A 20,219-nucleotide genomic window follows, 5' to 3' on the forward strand; every position below is an offset into this window, starting at 1 on the left:
TCATAATGTATCTACAATTGCTTCACTACTGAATTACAAAAAAATAGAATAAAAACAAATACATTAATTTAAAATACATCAACACTTGAAAGACTGAGTTTATTAAATGCAACTTTAATCTACACATATTACCTTCCATGTACTTATGTATCTTTATATTTATTACTTTGTTTCTAATTCAGCATATCCATTGCACTACCCTATATCTCTCACAATATATCTTCTACTGCCACTCCGACTCATCTCAAACCTCTTTCTACTTCTCTTTCCAATACACTACCCTAAAGGACCCCCCCACCCCTTTTTCTACTCCTTATCAACATGAGCCCCTTCTCTGAGCGCTCATTTTTATTCATTTGTGAAGCTAAGAGTTTTCGATACAATGTGTAGTATGTTGTTTGAGACTGACTTATAAGTGTTGTAAAAAAACTTTCAGAAATGCAGTTATGTGAGTGTCTTAATCTTCTGTTTTTGAAATCTTGTCTGCTGCCATAACCTCATAACTGTGGATTTAAACGAGATTGTTCTTCTTTTCCATATAGTGATAGGAGATCTTTTGCTATATTCAGTTCTATGCCTCTTGTTGCTATTTCAGAACAGACCATTGTTTGTCTGTATCATAAGTTACTCAGGTCCTTTGGGTTACCCCATTGTTCTGTGACTACGGACCTATAAAGAAGCAGACACTGAAGAAACTCCTCCCCTGAGACTGGGATAGAACAGCAATAAAGGGAGCATTTGGAAAAGAAGCAAAAACCTGCTTGTGCACGAAGCGGATATTGCGAGGCACACAGGCACGGTGCATTCATTGGCCCTTTCCAACAGAAAGGAGGAGATTTACCTACTTTTCCACATATCGCAGCATTTGCGCTGCTGCAGTGCGCTGTGTGAAAAGGAGAGCGCCCTATTTACTAAAATAAGGCAATATCCTCCCCTCTCCCAAGCACCGGCGCTGAAATCACCTGCTGTGCACCACAGACACCCTTTGCGCCATGGTGCAAGGGTGTCTTTGTGAGTCTAGCATAGGTTTTGCACTGGAAGGATATCCTTCCTGTACAGAATATTATGCGGAGACTCACTTCAAACCTTTTCCCTCTATGTATGAGTGCTGTACAGTGCAGCACACATGCAAGTCGGAAAAGGAAGGAGAAATTAAAGCATCTCCTTCCTTGCGCCTACTTGAAAAGTACTTTACTTAGTAAATTGGGTTTAGTGTGAGAAACATTGGGTGGTTGCATGGGAACGCCCATGCTGCACCCTTGGTACGTCCCCATGGCGCAAAGCAGCGCTAAACTAGTTTAGAGCTGAAAACTAAATTGGAAAACAAAGATTTTGCACCAAATCTTAGTAAATCTCCACCATTGAATGTAAACATACGGTATTCAGGTAAGTTTATATGGGGAGCCCTCTTCCTTCTAGCTGTTTGGCTAGCATATATGCAACGAACTGTCAGGCACTCCCCCCCCCCCCTCCAAGTTTTATATAGCGTGAACTCGACCTGAAGGTAACAGAGCGCTTTAGATGAGCACCAGTTGCATTACAGAAGGACACATTCATTTCTAGGCATGGGGAGATTATGTGATTGCCTAGAATCACAGGATGTTTGAGCCTCCCGCGAGAATCGAATCTGGTTCCCCAGCTTCAAAGTCGGACCCCCGGCCGTTAAGCCACCCTCCCCCCTTTACTCATCTCCGCCGCAATAGATCTAATCTCTACCCTTTAGTTTATGACCATAGAACGGTTTCATATTACCAAAACATTTTTATTTACAGATTGTACAAAACAGGAAAAACATTGGATTGGTCCATTTTATTCTGAAGCGGTAATTATACTTTTCGGTTTCAAACGCTGTTTGTCATAATTATGCTTGATGGAATTTTAGAAAAAGTTCCCTCGAGTATCCATAAAAGTGTGCATGTTTGGACCGGCTGATTAAAAATAATCTTTGTTAGGAACACAAATCAGTGACTCTCAGCTTTGACCCAGCAGTTTAAAATGTATTATCAGCGCCATACCTAGTGAGAGAACAACCATCCCATTCAAATTACTGTCAGGTTGTTTGCACTTACACCCAAAGCAAGTTTAAAACTAGTTTCTATTCAGCCTCAGGCGCCAGTATTTGAATGGCTAAAACAAGCATTTTAAATTATACATCATTTTCTATCGATTTTTTTCGAGCTGTTAAATAGTACACAGGTACAGTGACTTTGTTTATCACCTTTATATTATTATATACTTTTACATATTATGAAATCGCATGCTCTTTCTAAAACTTAAATATACACACAAACTTTCATATACAACGCACTTCAGAGAATGTTCACCATGGTACATTATGTGCGTAGTACAAAGCCCCGAAACCCACTTGGTTTTAAATAGAACTATTAAAAATAATTATATATAAAAATGTGTATCCAAACGGAGACGTCTAATGCAATCATCGACTTGAAAACGGAATGCATTAGAGGATACAAATGTTCATGGTCATCGCGTGGGCTTCCAAAATGCTCATGTACAAATAAAACAGATGCCAAATTAGTTTTTAAGGGCAGCAGCATCATCTCATCCTTTTAGCTTGATAGTAGGCCAGCTTCTTTGAACCCAAAGGCCAACCAATTTTGTGAATTGCCTCTTTCAAAGGAGAATGCTAGAATTCTTCACTCTAGCAGCCTATTCCACCTGTCAATTAATGCTCTTGTGAAAAGTCCCAGCCATGTCTTCAAACAATATTTACAGAGTTCTGTCGCTTGCGGATCGCTAGACAGATTTATTTTCCCGCCACCGTTTTCTTCCTGCTTTGTAACTGTATGCTTTCATCCAGACTGGTTGAAGAAACTTGGGGTGTTGCATCTTCCTGCTGCAAGCTGAGGAGAAAGAAATCGCCCAAGTTAAAATACTTAATTTCAAATTTAGATGGTCAATATATTACCCCCTGCCACAAGCTGGAGGTGCAATGTACAACACAAAAGGGAGCTGCAATGTACAACACAAATTACAATGAAGAGTTTTGGAATAACTAATTCCAGGCAGCTTCTTTCCATCCATTACGGATAGTGGGGTGGCAATAGTGCCGCACAGTGGAAGCTTTCCCTGCAATCCTGGATATTATGGCTTAAGGGTCAGCATGAAACTGGTCTAACACTCATTATTCACAAACAGCATTACTTTGTGTGTTTGGCCTCGTAAGAGATCGTTTTTGCTTAGCAGCGAAGAATCAGGAGGTCTAAGTGATCCTTGAGGGCACTGTCAGGTGCCTGGATTGTTAGATCCCATGCTCAAGCAAGGCTTGAATCCTGCTTGGTGTGTCTTAAGAATGAATGTGGCTCTGTAATTGGATGGTTATAGCATTCTCTGGAATTTTTACCATAATCGATTGTGAGCGATGCAGTGAGAGGTGAATAATTCATCTGTCGACGAGGGAGAGGTTGGGATTTTTCAGCAGTGGATTACCAGACCGTTTTTAGAGAGGACAAGTGAGAAGGAAGTTGATACTGAAGACTAGGATAGAAAGGGCTTCTGAGGAGTTATCAATGGGAGATCATGAAATAAATAACATTCTAGACTTGATAGTGGCAAGGGGTGCATGGTGGATGCAAGACAGTGCACACGGGTTGTATGTGCAGAAGGGTATGGGGGATAGTGTTCAGTTTGTATATTAAGGTTGCCTGCTGAAAGTTAGCTTTGCTACCAAGTCTGAATTGATAAAAGGATAGGAAGTGTGGGAGGGTAGTGTACTGGTTAAGTCTTTGAGCTCCTTGATCCCACTGTGCAACTGGGTAGTGGTACTGACACAGACATCAATATTAAATATGGTGCTTGCACAAGGTGTGGGAGTTTGTGCCAGTGCTGCTGGAGTTTTTATTTTTTTATTTTATTGTCGTTCATCTGGAGTATTGAACACCACAGTTTGGTAGTCGTGATTTGGTCCATGGCAGTCATCATTGGTGTAATGATTAGTTTTGTTTAGCAGTGTTTGTGGTTGGATTTGGGCTAACAGGTAATGTGGTGTTTGTGCTAATCTGTCAGAATGGAGATTTCGAAAAATTTAAAGGTGGCTTCTGAGAGCTGAGCCTGGGGGTGTATAGTGCAATAGTTAATCTCGCCTCGTGGATGTTGGCAGTTTAGAGAGCGTGAGGCAGAGAAGCAAGTTTCTTTTAAGAGGGTCAGTGAGTCGATATAAGTCCATAAAGGTTATAAGCCCAAGAAAAGCTTTTTTTTTTGGAGTTAAAGAATTCAGATTGCAATTAGACCTGGATACTCGGTTAATTATGATGCCTGGATACTAAGATTAGACATGTCCCAAGTGCATGAGAAACAGACTCATTAATGCTGTGATTTTTAATCTGGAGGAAGTGGGATTTAGGGAAGCAGCTATATTTTTCAGGTCTGTACCTGGGTGTCTGTGAATCATTCTGTGTGGCTTCTGCAAGTGATAACTCCAGGACTCTCTTCAGCGCTTCCTCTTCACTCTACAAAAGATAATTTAGAACACACGTCAGTCACATACACTTACGACAGCAATATTTTTTGTCTTCTCATTTCTAACCCCCTTACCAAAGAGAGGCATGATTCAATTCCATGTCTGGCCTCCCCTTTTTTAGTATAAAGAGAATAACCAGCCCCTCTCCATCCGGCCGCCGCCTTGCAGGCAGGCTGTTCATCTGCTAGAGCCTGGCACAGCTTCAAACATAGGATATTCTGCAATCCGTCAGCGTCCACATTGCTGGCATGAAGAGCTAGAGAACGTGGCTTGCCTCTTTTAGCCTTTTAAAAAGCCCATAATGATTTAACTTTTGAAGGGCAGAAAAACTATTCTTGCCCATAAAAAAAAAGTAGTAGTTTAAGCATTTGGAGACCTTTTTGCTCCCATGCACCTTTTTCAAACAACAATCGTTCAAACACAGGTTAGAATTGTATAACTTTCCGATGTTTGTATCTGGTCTCTGAAGGAGGCTTGCACTGCGGATGCACCTGTTGTGATTGATATGAAAGCTCGTGCTGCTGCATCGTCAAATTGTAAATAGGAGAGATGATGGATGCTCACAGGACACAACCATGGTTTTGCCTCAAGATAGAATGATTTGATTTAAATTCAAATATTATTTTACCAGACGTCTCCTAATTCCTGATATATTTCAACTTTCTTGGGATGAAAAGTATGATGTGACAGGTTTAGGTCATCGGATCAGATTAGTTCGGATGACATTAGTTCGAACTACACGTATATGTTTTTTTCTTTAAATACAATCCCCTGACCACTAAAAAAATCTTTACTACCTCTTTAACTACCCATGCTTACACCGTTCTTTACTACTCCTACACACTACAGATCACTGAGCCATAAGAATCCCTTACTAACCCTATACACTACCCATCCCAGAACACTAAAAATCCCTTACAACCCCATACGCTATCGACCTTGAACCCTAAAATCTGAACTATACCATGTTTTAGCCATCCCAAAACAGTAATCTACCCTTAAAAGCTTACCCCAAAAATAAAACACATATACTTATATATATATATATATCTCATCACAAACGAAACACCCATTAGAGGAGCCTCAGGAGACAGTTGATGCCTTTAATCACAGGATGTTAACAGCGCAATACAGCAGCAGTGTCACTTATCCAAAATAAAACCCAAAGCGTTTCGAACTAAAGAGTTCTTGCTCACGGGTTAAGGCAGTGCTGATGGCAGAGTTGATTGGGAACACCCTAATAAGTACTGCCATTAATCGCCAAAATAATCCATATTTCGAACTAAAGAGTTCTTGCTCACGGGTTAAGGCAGGCTGCGCACAGGACTGAATTAATATGCAGCTCAAGTACCTCAGAGTATACTTTCACCTACACAGGTTGCAAATATGGATTATTTTGGCGATTAATGGCAGTACCCACTTGGGAAAACGAGGCGGAACTACAGGCTCCAGCATGCCTAACGGCACTCGTGAATGGAGGCGGAGCCAAGTATACTTATTAGGGTGTTCCCAATCAACTCTGCCATCAGCACTGCCTTAACCCGTGAGCAAGAACTCTTTAGTTCGAAACGCGTTGGGTTTTATTTTGGATAAGTGACACTGCTGCTGTATTGCGCTGTTAACATCCTGTGATTAAAGGCATCAACTGTCTCCTGAGGCTCCTCTAATGGGTGTTTCGTTTGTGATGATATATATATATATATATATATATATATGAAATGAAATGAAATGAAAAAGAAATTTATAGAGCGCTCTGTGGCCAAGCGGCTTCCTGGCGCTAAGGAACACATCGGTATCTGCCTAACTGGTGCGAGAGAGTTTAGCCCGGGAAAGCCTGAAGAAAGAAAAAAGTTTTAAGGGCTTTCCGAAAATGAGAAAAAATGGGAATGGAGCGGATAGAGAGGGGAAGGGAGTTCCAGATTTGCGGAGCACGCACAGAGAAGCGGGTGCCCCCTGTGCGGGACTTACGGAAGCGGGGGACATGAAGGAGAGAAAGGGAGGAGGATCGGAGGGAACGGGGAGGGGCATGGGAGGAGATCAGAGAGTTGATGAAGAGAGGAGCGGACCGGGCCTGTGCCAGAAAGGCCAGGCAGGCAAGTTTGAACTGGGACCTGAACTGAACGGGGAGACAGTGAAGGGTTTTTAGGGCGGGAGTGATGTGGGAGAACTTCGGAAGACGAAGGACAAGACGGGCCGCCTGGTTCTGGATGGCCTGGAGACGACGGGTCTCGTAGGCAGGAATGCCTACATACAGGCCATTGCCATAATCCAGGCGGGATGTAATAAGGGCAGTGATGATAACTTTGAGGGCATCAACAGAAAAAAACCGGGAGTTCTGTAGTAGGGGATCTCTGTGTATAGTCATAATCTAGTGAATAGTCCCGCCCATGTGCGTGGACCCCGGAGCAATCAAAAATAATCTCTTACAGTGTCAAAAAATGCAGAAAATGCATAGACACTTAAGAGAGAATTTAAAGACAGATAATGCAGCCAAAAAGGCTACACTGTCCAGTACTTCAACTAGAAATTCCACCACAAAATCCACAAAACAGCAAAGCCTGTACAGATTTCCCTTGCTTAACAGCAAAATCCCTCAGGAATGATAGAGAGAAGAACCTGGACAGACAAGCCCCATAGGCTGCCATTATGTGGCTTAACTAGGATACTGTGCCTTTAAGGAACCTTCCAGAACCTTCTCTCAGTATCCCAGAATGCATAGCAGGTCCAACTTAGCCTCAGTTCTTTTTTCCGGCTCCTGCAAGCAGGACCCTGGAGCATTGAGCTCTCCCTTTTCAAGGGTTTTGTTGGTGTTTTTACACTAATTTCGACTTTTGGTGCTTTTAAAGTACTTTGGTGACTTTCTTTCTGTGTTTCTGCACTCTTTTTTGTCCATAATGCCTGCATTATTCGACAAATGCCCAGAGTGCTCAAGAAAGAAGGCCAGGACAGACTCCCATGAGGTCTGTATTCTCTGCCTTCCCTCTTCCCACATTCCTGAGGAGTGTAGGATCTGCAGAAGCTTCTCTGGAAGGACCCTGAAGGAGAGGAAGAAGATCAGGCTTCAGGGCCTTGAGGAGAGAAAGCTGAAGGCACGAGGTGGGTCAGGAGGGGCTCCTTCTACCCATGCTGAGGCCTCTGGGGGGCTCCCCAGGGGCAGGAAGACCAGCCCTCGCCCAAGGTCTCCGTCTGGGTCAGTTGCGCTGACCACGACGTCGAGGGGACGGTCAACGGCCAGTTCCAGGTCTCCCCAGGGCTCTGGGTCGAGAAAACGTCGCCCGTCGACGTCGAGGAACGTGTTCCGGCCGCCGTCGAAGCCGGTGTCGATATCCTCGTCGTCGCTGTCGGCGTCGAGTGGTCGACATCGGAGGGCCCGGCGTCGGCGCTCGCCGTCGAGGCGACACCGCCGTTCGCCGTCGAGGACATCGTCGTCGAGGGGATCCTCGTCGTCTAGGTCGCCGTCGAGACGGAAGGCGTCTCCGGCGCAGAAGAGGTCGACGTCGAAGCATTCCAAAAGACCGACGTCGAGACGGTCTAGGAGATCGACGTCGAGAAGGTCAGAGAGGTCGACGTCGAGAAGGTCCAAAGTGTCGCCGTCGAAGCGACCCGAGAAGTCGACGTCGAGGCCGGCGAAGAGGTCGAGGTCGCCGTCGAGGCACCATCGCCCGTCGTCGAGGTTTCGTGGCTCGTCGATCTGGTCGGGGTCGACGTCGAGACGGAGACACGGTTCGACGTCGAGAAGTGTGATTCGGTCGACGCCGAAGGACCGTTCGACGTCGAGGGGACATCGGTCGTCGTCTGGACACCGGTCTTCAGCGTCTGGAGGTCCTAAGGACAGGCCCAGGACTGTGGGGGGCTCCCCACTCTCTGGTGGAGGTGATGGCTCGCCGGGACCGGCGCATTCCGGGGTGGATACTCCGATGAAGCCGTCTACACCTCCTCCGCGGCCGGCTGTGCCGAAGGGTCCTCCTCCGAAGGCCCCTACCCCGCCTCCGAAGCCGGCTCCGCGGGACCCGCGTCCGGTTGCTCCTCCACCCCCGATCCCACCGAGGGAGGTGTCGATGCCTAAGTTCCCGACGCCTCCGAAGAAGACTCCTAAGAAGCCTGGAGCTCCTGATCCTGGGAGGCCGAAGGAGCGTCCGAGGCCCAAGAGGTCGAGGTCTCGCTCGGGGAGACGGGACAAATCGAGGAGTGGCCGCGGATCTTCATCACGATCCAGGCATCATCACAAGAGACGTCGGTCCAGGTCACGTTCTCCATCTGGGACCCGTTCCTACTCGCCCACGCTGTCCGATTCGCCGGAGACTAGGGTGTCTCCGATAGACGATATAAGCACGTTTCAGGAGGTTCTCCTGCGTGGTGCGGCGAAGTTGGGCATTGAGGTTGAAGCACCTACGGCTTCTACCTCGGTGATATTTGAGACTTTACACAAAAGGCACTTGTCTCGCCCCCTGTTACCTCTGGTGCCGGGACTCCTTGAGCCCGCCGAACAGCTATTCCTGACGCCGGCGACGGTGAAATCTGTGCCTTCCAGGATCCTAAAGAAGTACAGGGCTCCGGACTCAGACCCAGCCTTCTTGAGGAAGGACCCGGTACCGGATTCAGTCATCGTGACTGCTGCTCGGAAGCTTCATGCCACCTCCCCTGCGTCCACGGTGCCTCCGGACAAGGAGAGCCGGTGGATCGATTCTGCTGGTCCCAAGGCGTGTGGGACATCCGCCTCGTCCATGAAGGCCGCCAGTGACTCGGCGTTGCTGGGACGTTACGACCGGTCCCTGTGGGACTCGATGGAGCAGTTCGCAGACCTCGTCCCTCGGGACCGCAAGGAGGACTTTGTGGAGATCGTCAAGGAGGGGATGCTGGTCTCTAATCAGGCCATCGGCGCCGCAGCGGACATATCATTGCTGTCCGCGCACGGATATTGCCACGGGATTCACCAGAGACGCCACGCTTGGCTCAGGTTGACGTCCTTGAAACCGGAAGCACAGCAACGCGTGGCGAATCTCCCGTTTTCCGGAGATACCCTCTTCGGGAAACACGCGGATGATGAGATGGCCAGGATGAAGGCCGAAGCGGAGACCCTGACGGCAGTGGGCTTGGAGAAGCCCAAGGAAAAGAAACCCTTCCGACAGTACCAACGTCGGTTTGGGTCGCAGGGTCGTGGAAGGGGGCAGTCTGCTGGACAACATCAACAGCAGCAGCAGCAGCAGCCGTACAGGCGGCCCTTCCAGAAGCGACAGGGTGGTAGAGGTCGTCAACAGTCCTCTACCGCGACCAAGGGCCCGGCCGGGTCCCGTCCCTGAGCTGTTACTTCCCCCTCGTCCGTTACCCGCTCCGGTGGGGGGAAGCGTTCAATTTTTTCTGGCAGAGTGGAGAAAAATTACTCAGGACAAGTGGGTGCTGAATATTGTTTGCAATGGATACAGTCTACGTTTCACCAGCCCTCCTCCATCGATTCCTCCCGTCAGCTCGCAGTATCAACTGCGCGAGCTTCAGGCGGAGGCGGACATTCTGCTAAGGAAAAGGGCGATCGAAGACGTACCTCTGTCTCAAAGAGGAAGAGGTCTTTACTCTCGGTTCTTTCTTGTCCGCAAGAAGGACAAGAACGAGTTCAGGCCCATTCTGGATTTGCGGCAGGCAAACAAGTGGATTCGCAGAGAAAAGTTTCGCATGCTGTCGTTGCATCAGATCTACCCTCAGCTGCAACGAGGAGATTGGATGTGTGCCATAGATCTACAGGACGCATACTTCCACGTGCCCATTGCATGCAAACACAGGAAATTTCTGCGCTTTCAAGTCGGCACCAATCACTATCAGTACACGGTGCTACCCTTCGGACTGAAGTCGGCACCCAGGACATTCTCGAAATGTATGGCAGTGGTAGCGGCGCACCTGAGGAAGAACAAGGTGTTTGTCTACCCGTACCTGGACGGTTGGTTGATCAAAGCCTCCTCCTTCTCGGAAGCTCAAGCACACTTCCAGAAGACGTGCGTTCTCTTGAACAAGCTGGGGTTGCACATCAACATGTCCAAGTCGGTCCCGATTCCGGTGCAGTGCATCCAGTACTTGGGGGCCTCCATCAATACGCTGTCAGCAAGCGTGTCTCCTTCGGAAGAGCGACGTTTATCACTCGTTCGGAAGGCTCAGGCTCTCCTGAGAACTCCGTCTACGACTGTGAGGACGGTGTCTTCTCTACTGGGATCGATGGCCTCTTGCATCTTTCTCACTCCTCACGCACGGCTACAGATGAGACCTCTGCAGGAGTGCTTGGAGGATCAGTGGGACCAGAGGAGAGGTTCTTGGGACGACAGGATACGACTGTCTCTACATGCTCTTCAGTCTCTAAAGTGGTGGTGCTCGAAGGAGAATCTCCTCAGAGGCGTTCCCTTCCACAAGGACATTCCCACACAGACCATCGTGACGGATGCGTCTCTCCTAGGTTGGGGGGCGCATTCCGGAGACCTGCAGATTCAAGGGACGTGGTCCCCGGCGGAGTCCACGTACCACATCAATTTCCTGGAACTGAGAGCTGTCCACTTGGCACTGAAGGCCTTTCATCCGTCCTTTCAGACCAACTCTCTGCTTGTTCAGACGGACAACACCACCACGATGTATTACCTCAACAAGCAGGGGGGCTCGAGATCGCGCACTCTGTCGCAGGAGGCGCAGGCGATCTGGCACTGGCTTCTGGCTCGAGGACTGTCGATTACGGCCACCCATCTGCCAGGTGTACAGAATGTTCAGGCAGACGAACTGAGCAGAATCGTGCAGGAAAACCACGAATGGGTCATAAACGACGAAGTACTAGGAGAAGTCTTCGCACGGTGGGGCACTCCAGACATCGATCTGTTCGCCACCGCCGAAAACAGCAAATGCCGAGGCTTCGCCTCCAGGTACTACCAGCCGGGGACGCTGGGGAACGCGTTATGGATCAACTGGTCGAACAGCTTTCTGTACGCTTTTCCACCAATTCCCCTGATTCCGGCGGTTCTCATCAAGCTGTCTCAATCCAGGGCGAGGATGATTCTGATTGCCCCGGAATGGCCCAGACAGTGGTGGTTCACGGACCTACTTCACCGATCTCTCCTTCCCCACATGAAGCTGCCGTGCAGGCCGGACCTTCTCACGAAGTTCGGGGGGCGGATGGTGCACCCCAACCTCTCGTCTTTGAGTTTGGCGGCATGGCTCCTGAAATAGTGCAATATGGCCATCTGAATCTCCCAGAGGATTGTATGGGCATACTGAAGGAGGCTAAGCGACCTTCCACTAGGACTTCCTATGCTTACAAGTGGAAGAGGTTTTGCATCTGGTGCAAGTCTAAGAACTATGACCCTACGTCATGCAAGGAAGATGTCATCCTTCCATATCTGCTTCATCTAGCGCAGTCGGGCCTTAATGTCCATTCCATTAAGGTTCATCTGGCTGCTTTGACTGCCTACAGGAAAGGCCCTTCACAGACTTCCTTTTTCCAGATCCCGGTGATCAAAGATTTTTTGGAAGGCTTGAAGAAAGTGTTCCCTCCTGTCAGGCTTCCTTCGCCTTCATGGGACTTGAATGTGGTGCTGTCCAGATTGATGAAGGAGCCTTTTGAACCCATTCATAAGGCTTCGTTGCAGCACCTGTCCTGGAAGGCGGCGTTCCTCGTGGCCATTACATCGGCCCGCAGGGTGAGTGAGATTCAGGCTTTGTGTTGCCAAGAGCCTTATACTGTGTTTCATACTGCTAAAGTTGTTATGCGTACTCACCCTAAGTTTCTTCCCAAGGTTGTTTCTGATTTTCATATCAATCAGACTATCACTTTGCCTACGTTCTTTCAGAATCCTTCATCTCCGGCGGAAAGGTCTTTACATTCCCTGGATGTGCGGAGGGTGCTGAAGTTTTATCTTGATAAGACTACAGACATTCGTAGGTCAGACCAATTGTTCGTCAATTATGGCTCAGTCAGGACAGGTCTTGCTACCTCTAAACAGTCCATCTCGAGGTGGATTGTGTCCTGCATACAGTTGTGTTACTGCAAAGCTAATAAGACCTTAGGAGGTAAGCCTAAGGCTCATTCCACCAGGGGCAAGGCTGCTACGACAGCTATGCTCCGTAATGTTCCCATTGCAGAGATCTGCAAGGCGGCCACTTGGAAGTCGGTCCATACCTTTGCTAAGCATTACTGCCTGGACTCTGATGCCAGGGCAGACGCTCAGGTTGGGCAGGCTTCGCTGCGGAATCTGTTCGCACAGTAGTGGCGTTATTTTATTCTCCACCGCCGCTTGGTGTGGGGATGGGCTTGCCATTCTATTCACTAGATTATGACTATACACAGAGATCCCCTACTACAGAAGGAGTAGTTTCTGTCCTGTAACTCCAGTTCTGTAGTAGGGGTATCTCTGTTATAGTCATAAGCGCCCTCCCGCCTCCCCGGTGGAGTGTTGTTCATGATCATAATGCTACAGGTCTGGCGTTTTCTGCGCCTTCAAAAAGAACTGAGGCTAAGTTGGACCTGCTATGCATTCTGGGATACTGAGAGAAGGTTCTGGAAGGTTCCTTAAAGGCACAGTATCCTAGTTAAGCCACATAATGGCAGCCTATGGGGCTTGTCTGTCCAGGTTCTTCTCTCTATCATTCCTGAGGGATTTTGCTGTTAAGCAAGGGAAATCTGTACAGGCTTTGCTGTTTTGTGGATTTTGTGGTGGAATTTCTAGTTGAAGTACTGGACAGTGTAGCCTTTTTGGCTGCATTATCTGTCTTTAAATTCTCTCTTAAGTGTCTATGCATTTTCTGCATTTTTTGACACTGTAAGAGATTATTTTTGATTGCTCCGGGGTCCACGCACATGGGCGGGACTATTCACTAGATTATGACTATAACAGAGATACCCCTACTACAGAACTGGAGTTACAGGACAGAAACTACTCCATCTTACGGATGAGGCGGAGGGAGAGAAAGCAAGAGGATACAACAGAACTAATGTGCGCGTGCATCGAGAGGTCATTGCTGACCTTGATGCCCAAAGTCCGAACAGAGGGAACCGGGGAAGGTGGAGGACCAAACGAAAGGGGCCAGTGGACAGAGGACCAAGGGTTGGAGGGGCCACCAGTGAGGACAAGCTCTGTCTTGTCAGGGTTGAGCTTCAAATGATTGAGGCTCATCCACTGAGAAATAAAGACAAGAGTTGACCTGAGCTTGGGAAGAGAGTGAGTGGGGGAGGATAGATCAAAGACGAGCTGGAGGTCATCAGCGTAATTATACACTGAGACCCCCAGCTCAAGGAGAGAGGAAATGAGAGGATGGATATAGAGGTTAAAGAGGAGGGGGGAGAGAGAGGAGCCTTGGGGTACCCCACACGTGACCGGAAGGGGAGGAGCCGAGAAGGAGGAGAGGTGGACTGCCTGCGAGCGTCCCTGCAGAAAGGACGCGATCCAAGAGAGGGCAGCGCCCTGGATGCCCGCTGCGCTGACACGATCAAGAAGAATAGTATGATCGACCGTGTCAAACGCAGCGGACAGATCCAAAAGGACTAAGGCCTGAGGAAGGTTGCCGTCGGCCTTGCCCTTCAGTTCGTCAAGGACCGCAAGGACCACGCCCTCAGTGGAATGGCCCGGACGAAAGCCGGCCTGGTGGGAGGCCAAGATGTTGTTCCCCTCGATGTAAGAAGAGAGACAAGATGTTACATGGCTCTCAAGAATCTTCCCTAGATAGGGGAGGAGGGAAATCGGCCTAAAGTTCGATGGAAGGGAGGGATCCAGGCCAGCTTTCTTCAGGATGGGAAGCACGATGGCAGACTTAAAGAAAGAAGGGACAGAGCCCAGGGCCAAACAAGAGTTGAGAAAAGTTAGGGGGGGGGGGTGGGACAACTAGTGAATAAAGGTCTGAGGATACGAGCAGGTGCACAATCCACCGGGGAGCCGGACTTGACCTTAATAAGGAGGTCGAGAAAAAGCTCGGGTGAGATGGGTGTGAAATGATCAAAACCGGGGGAAGAGAGAGGGGGATTGTCCGGTAAGTCAAGGGGAGGAGCAATCGGGATGTTGGCCTTGATGGTGGTTATTTTATTGATGAAATAGGAGTTCAACGAGTAGCAGAGGGATTGCGAAGGAGCAGGGGAAAGACCAGCACGGTCAGAGGTGGCAAGGCTACGGACCAGAGAAAAGATCTCACGAGTTTTGTTGGCCGAAAGGGCAACGCGGTCCGAGAAGTATTTGGATTTGGCTGCTAAAATGGCGGATTTGTAATTATTGAGGAGGGCCCTATATTTCAGGCGGAGAGTGGGGCAATAGGTGCGACGCCAACGACGCTCCGACCGTCTAAGCTCGAGCTTCAGGGATCTAAGGTCATCGGAGAACCACCTGTGGGCGTCGTGAAGACGGGCCGATCGAATCTTTTTAAGGGGAGCGGCCTGATCGCAAGCCGAGGAAAGCCAAGTGTGGATGGCAGCCGCCTGATATATACACACATACACACATATATGTATATATACGTACATCGTAAGATATAGAGCTGAAGTAGTCTTCCTGAAAGGAACATCTGAAGAAACTGTATTGTGAAATAAAGAATCTGACCAAAAGAGGGCAACCCCTTTAATTATTACCAATCAAAGTACAGGGTTTGATCCGCTTTCCTGGTGTGTTTGTGTCCGAGGGGAAGCTATTTTAAAGCAGCAGGCTCTATCACCTTACCCAAGTATAAGAGGGGAAGAGAAGGTTGATTTGCAGTGCAAGCCCCTAAATTACAGAACAGAGATCGCAAATTTCACATCCTTATTGAACCTTAGGCCTTTTAGGAAGGTACTAAAAACCCCTCTTCGCCGAGTTAAGCTCTTCAAATTTATCAAATATCCTCTGCCCAGGGCCTGATGTTGCTTGATCTTCTTGGCTGTGATGGCCCCCTACTAATGCAGCTAATTTCAGGCGCCTAGAGGCAATTTATTTCATTCCAAGTATTGCAATTAAATGCTAGGAGCTATTTTGCAGGCTAAGCCCAACAGGACCACTGGGAAATGTTTGTTTAACACAGATGCAAGAACAAAATTTGGAGATCAGTACCCACACTTCTCCGTAAACATTACTGTTTGGATGCATACTTGATGGTCGGAACAACTCAGCCTTAAAAATAAGGCTCGGTCCAGCATGTAGAGTCCAGTGCTGCCAATGAGCTGTTACTGGCCAGCAATGTTTTTTTTTTGTTTAGATCAAAAGTATTGTGGGTAAACAATACTTTGTCCTGTAAAAATGTTTTAGAGTGAAACTAAGAACAGGTTCCCCCAGATTCTGCATGTCAATAATAATAAGTTTATTGTTGATTAATTAAAATCTTAGAATATAAAACCATAAAGTCTTCATCTTATTAGACAATCTGATATACAGGTAAGCAAAAATTCTAAAATCACAGTCAAAATTATTAAATGTTTACAGTTATTGAGACTCTGAGCAAAGTAATTATCTTACATATACGTAAGTCTAAGCAATCCATGGATGTTCAAATGTTCGCAAGCACCACTAATAGTTAATGACATAAACCAGCCACTCTACATGATTATTCTTCATGTCAGCAACAGAGAAAAAGCAAAGTTAGCGCGCTGCTTCCCAGTAGCCCTCACTGGCAGGACATAGCAGTGCTTGACACTTCTACACTGGTGTCGTTGTGGAGCATCAGTGTTGCCCTCTTAAAAGGAAAAGGAAAATGTTCACATTGCAATGGAGCTCAATGAGAGCCCTGAGAGATTAGGTGGTACTTACCAATCCATTATGCCAGGTGGCAGCATACGACATCCCACAGCTCCTAGGCAACAGTGAAGCACTGAAAGTAAAGAGGTGAGCTGTGTTAATCCTAAATATACATACCATTTTCCACAACACCTATCCTGTGATCATGCCATTTTAGATACAGGGTAAGTACTACTTCATTTCCACAACAAAAAAAAGTGCCCAGGCACTCCTCAGGAGGCTACATCCGATTGCACCGCCCACTGCCTCGGTTAGGGCTACCAAGTATAGGTACAACACAACTACTAACCATCCCACTACTACAAGTGTGACAATTCTGACTATTCAAGGCCCCCCGAAAGCTAGAGGAATGGCTTTGGCAACAAGTATTAGTCATTTTTAATGTATATTGAATTAATAAACAACTATTGTTGAGCTATTCTCTAAATTAGACAAACAGTGCCACCATGTGGCAGTCTGTCATAAGTACTGGTGTTACCAATTAAGGGGCCTATTACGATGTCGGCGGAAACAGGACCGACCTACCGCACGGCTAGTTTACTCCCATAGAGGAATGGGTGTCTGTGTTTATCCCTGCACCGTGTGGCAGGCACCTCCTTGAACCCATTGGAAGCCAGCCGGAATGATTGGGCGGTTTAATTTCTAACCACCAGCATTGTAATGTGACGGACGGAAATTAAACCAAGATGCAGCCCGGAAAGGCTCCGACCGATGGTTGGAGCCTTTCTGGGCCACATCGTAATTTGCCCCAGGTATTGGTGCCGAGCATCGGAAGCCGCTGGCTCAAATGAAGCACTGAGGGTAAGTAATTATGCACATCTTGTGCCCTGTCCAACGCAGAAGTTACAACAGCCATTTCATATCTTTGGTAACAGCCACATCCAATGTCATAAGCACCAATAGCAACCCACGGGGAACTCCATGCAGGGAACATTAATGGCACTGAATGTCTTTCAGACGAATTCCGTTTTAAAATATTTCTTTCCGCCTTGTGCAGGGCTAAAACATACAAGTATATTATCTAGTAGCCTAAAATGGTAACTTGGATCATTATAAAATCTTAAATTAAATCAGCTTGGCTGGATCAACCCAAAAGGGACAACTGTTAATGTCTATTGGTTTATACCTGATTGACTGAGGTGGCTGGTGCGCTGCAGTTTCACGCATTGAAGATGCTGCGTCAGAGCATGTCTCTGCCCTTAAGATGGCTGCGCGTCTGCAAAACAAAGATGTCACTCAGACAGTGCCCATTCCAAAGTAACCTAGCAAATACATAAAGATGAGAGTATGAGCAAGGCAGGGTTAATAATCCCTACAAGTTAATAAATAACTGGTAATCTCACCCTGCTTTTGAGAGGGGACGAACACTGCCTTTGCAACTGTGATCCGATGGATGTCTGTGTTTAATACAAAAGTTCTCTTGACAATGATCACACACCACCTTCATGAGTTCTTTCCTTTTGCACCCTGGTTTTAAGCACTTGTTCCTGAAGATCTGTCAGAAAGGTAGGAACAGAACAGATTCATGAGAACATTACAAATACCTTTCTGTGAATGATGGTGTTGGGTTCTCAGATATTAAGTACTGCTGTGAGAAACAGCTATGCATGAGCCACAATTAATATTTTAAATGAGTATTTTTTGAGGTAGTATAGAAGCTGGTTGTAAACGAAACCGAAAAGAGACATTTTTGTAAGATTGTACAATTATAAATTCCAGCTATCCTGTATGGCTGGGCCAGGCAGCCTTTGTTCTGCTGTTAAACAAAAATACATTATTTTACCATCCTGGTTCCTAATTCTGCTACTAGTGGACAACTCACAAATAATACCAGACCAAAGAACCCATAGGCTAACCACAGCCAGTTAAAGACAGTCTCCGAACACACAAGTGGATAGTGCCTAGAGACAGATCCGTTAATTGTGTATGACAGTGGTTCCCAAACTTTTGACTCCTGAGGACCCCCATTGACTCACCACTGGAAGCCGGGGACCCCCAGCAATTTGTATGATTTAATTTTCAAACATTAAGAGTCATTCAAAAAAAATAAACACATGTGCACACAAAACAAATACTCCAATTACTAAGGATTTAAGTATTTTATATTGAAAGCGTTTGGAAAAAACAGAACATTTTAGTGGGAAGGTTGGACTGCATCTCCGTGATTACCTTTTTAATGGTTAGTTTTATTTTGCAGTACAAGGCTCCTGCTCCTGCCAGGGCCAGAGTAGAAACCCAAAGCAACCCTGGCAAATGTTTTCAGACCAGTCCCCATACAGCGCATACCAATTGCAGTGAGTGGGCCTGACTGCTACAAAGAGAGCTTTGGGGGCTCTCCCCCAAGAAACTTTAGGATACAATGGTGCATTCTACATCACATTTATCATTATATATTGAATTGTATTAACTTTTAAATAATAGTAAATGATGATCTTACTATGCACCAGTATAGAACAATCTTCAATGATTCCCTTATTATCCCCCTTCAACAGTGCCTCTCATCTCTCCATAGCCCCCCTGTCACATGTATTTCATTTGTTTTATAGCATCTCTCATACCATTGTAGGATGTCAGAGCGCTTTACATCACACACATATAGAGACAATGAATCATACTTGTAAATCAGTGGAGAGAAAATGTTACATAAGGTAAAGGGGACTACAAGGTGTAGGATTCATATGTCATTCATATTGGTAGGTATTTTTAAAGAGTGCTTGGTCTAGAAAAGCACAAACTCAGGATTCAGATCATAACACAGTGTTTAGCATTGACTAACAATAAAAATGTATTTCCACCCAATTAAACTCATTTAACAGCATCAGGATAATGAAATACTGGGAACACACGTAAGTTACTAACTTGTACCATGCAGTGTGTAAGCAGCTCTTTGATGACCGTTTATAGGTCACTGTGCTAGATTATGATGGTCTCTTATGAGCTGCACAGTAACAAAAGAATCTCTGAGACAAAAGCAGTAACCCCGCTGACCTATGCACATAAAATACTGTTTTTTAAAATGCATGGTACACGTTCTTTGCAGCACACATATCAACCCTCTGTGCTACATTAGATAAGTCAAAGCTGCCACTGGACAAACCTTTCATCTCTTTCCAGCTGGTACATTAATCACTGGTGTTATCTTGACACTTTTATTGTTGCTCGAAAACTGCTAATTCTACAAGTAACTTTGCAGTGCTTTTAAAACTGCTGCCTGCGGACCCCCTGGGAGTGTGTCACGGACCCATGGGGGTCCCCGGACCCCAGTTTGGGAAACACTGGTGTATGATATACGTCAATCTCTTTGGAGAAGAAATCTTGAGCTTCGTTTATATTGCTTAAATCTGTAAAGTATCGCTCACACTTTCTTTACAGTAAAATGTTGGACTGTTACAAAGCTGCGTGCTACTCATGAGAGAAAGCGGCTCAAAGATCCCTAAAAGTAGGGCACATGGCTTAAGATCTTAACTTGGTGCGGTCTCAGTCTCACAGGGAAGAAGTTGGCCGCGCTTTAAAAGCACTGGACAAAGCTTCAAAGAAGAATTGTCATGAGAATACTGAAGCTCAGTCATCCACACATCTGAATAGCAAAGTCTTTTGTTTGTCTCTAAAATACAGCATCTACTATAAAAAACAAAACACATTACGGGACAGAAGGGCAGCTTTCATACATTTTCTTTCCTCTGAATTTACAGAACTCTCATGCCCATGCTATCTGAATGTCCTGCGGCTTGTTAACTGAATGGGCGGCCACTACTACTGCAATGTTCACTGATTTGTTCCAGAAACTAAATGTATTTTTATGGAGACTGTCAGCCTGGGCCCTTTCCTTCCTATAGTTAATCTCATGCTAGAGTACCATTGAGTGAGTAACAATAAACATCTGTTATTCAGCGCCAAGATACCCTATGGGCGAATGTGCGCTTTACAAATACAAGATATATATATATATATATATATATAGAGAGAGAGAGAGAGAGAGAGACACACACTCTGGGTTGTAGGCGAGGTTATATTTTTCTCTTGTGTTG

General features: G+C 46.6%; 1 protein-coding gene across 2 annotated transcripts in view; it reads right to left on the reverse strand.

Moving 5' to 3' along the window:
• Positions 1 to 1,741: 1,741 nt before the first annotated feature.
• The window catches only part of ZFAND2A (zinc finger AN1-type containing 2A), a 30,594-nt gene continuing 12,116 nt past the window's right edge, over positions 1,742 to 20,219 (reverse strand). The window contains exons 5-9 of one of the 2 annotated variants that reach the window (XM_078664946.1): positions 17,535 to 17,686; positions 17,318 to 17,407; positions 16,204 to 16,264; positions 4,393 to 4,469; positions 1,742 to 2,864 (exon numbers count right to left, since the gene is read on the reverse strand). In XM_078664946.1, coding sequence (XP_078521072.1) covers positions 2,768 to 2,864; positions 4,393 to 4,469; positions 16,204 to 16,264; positions 17,318 to 17,407; positions 17,535 to 17,686 — 477 coding nt within the window. In that variant the 3' untranslated portion in view covers positions 1,742 to 2,767. Of the gene's footprint in view, positions 2,865 to 4,392; positions 4,470 to 16,203; positions 16,265 to 17,317; positions 17,408 to 17,530; positions 17,687 to 20,219 lie in introns of those variants that run through there. The other variant, XM_078664947.1, reaches the window with a different exon arrangement.

This window comes from Lissotriton helveticus, chromosome 10 (genome assembly GCF_964261635.1).
Source record: "Lissotriton helveticus chromosome 10, aLisHel1.1, whole genome shotgun sequence".
Classification (NCBI taxonomy): Eukaryota; Metazoa; Chordata; class Amphibia; order Caudata; family Salamandridae; genus Lissotriton; species Lissotriton helveticus.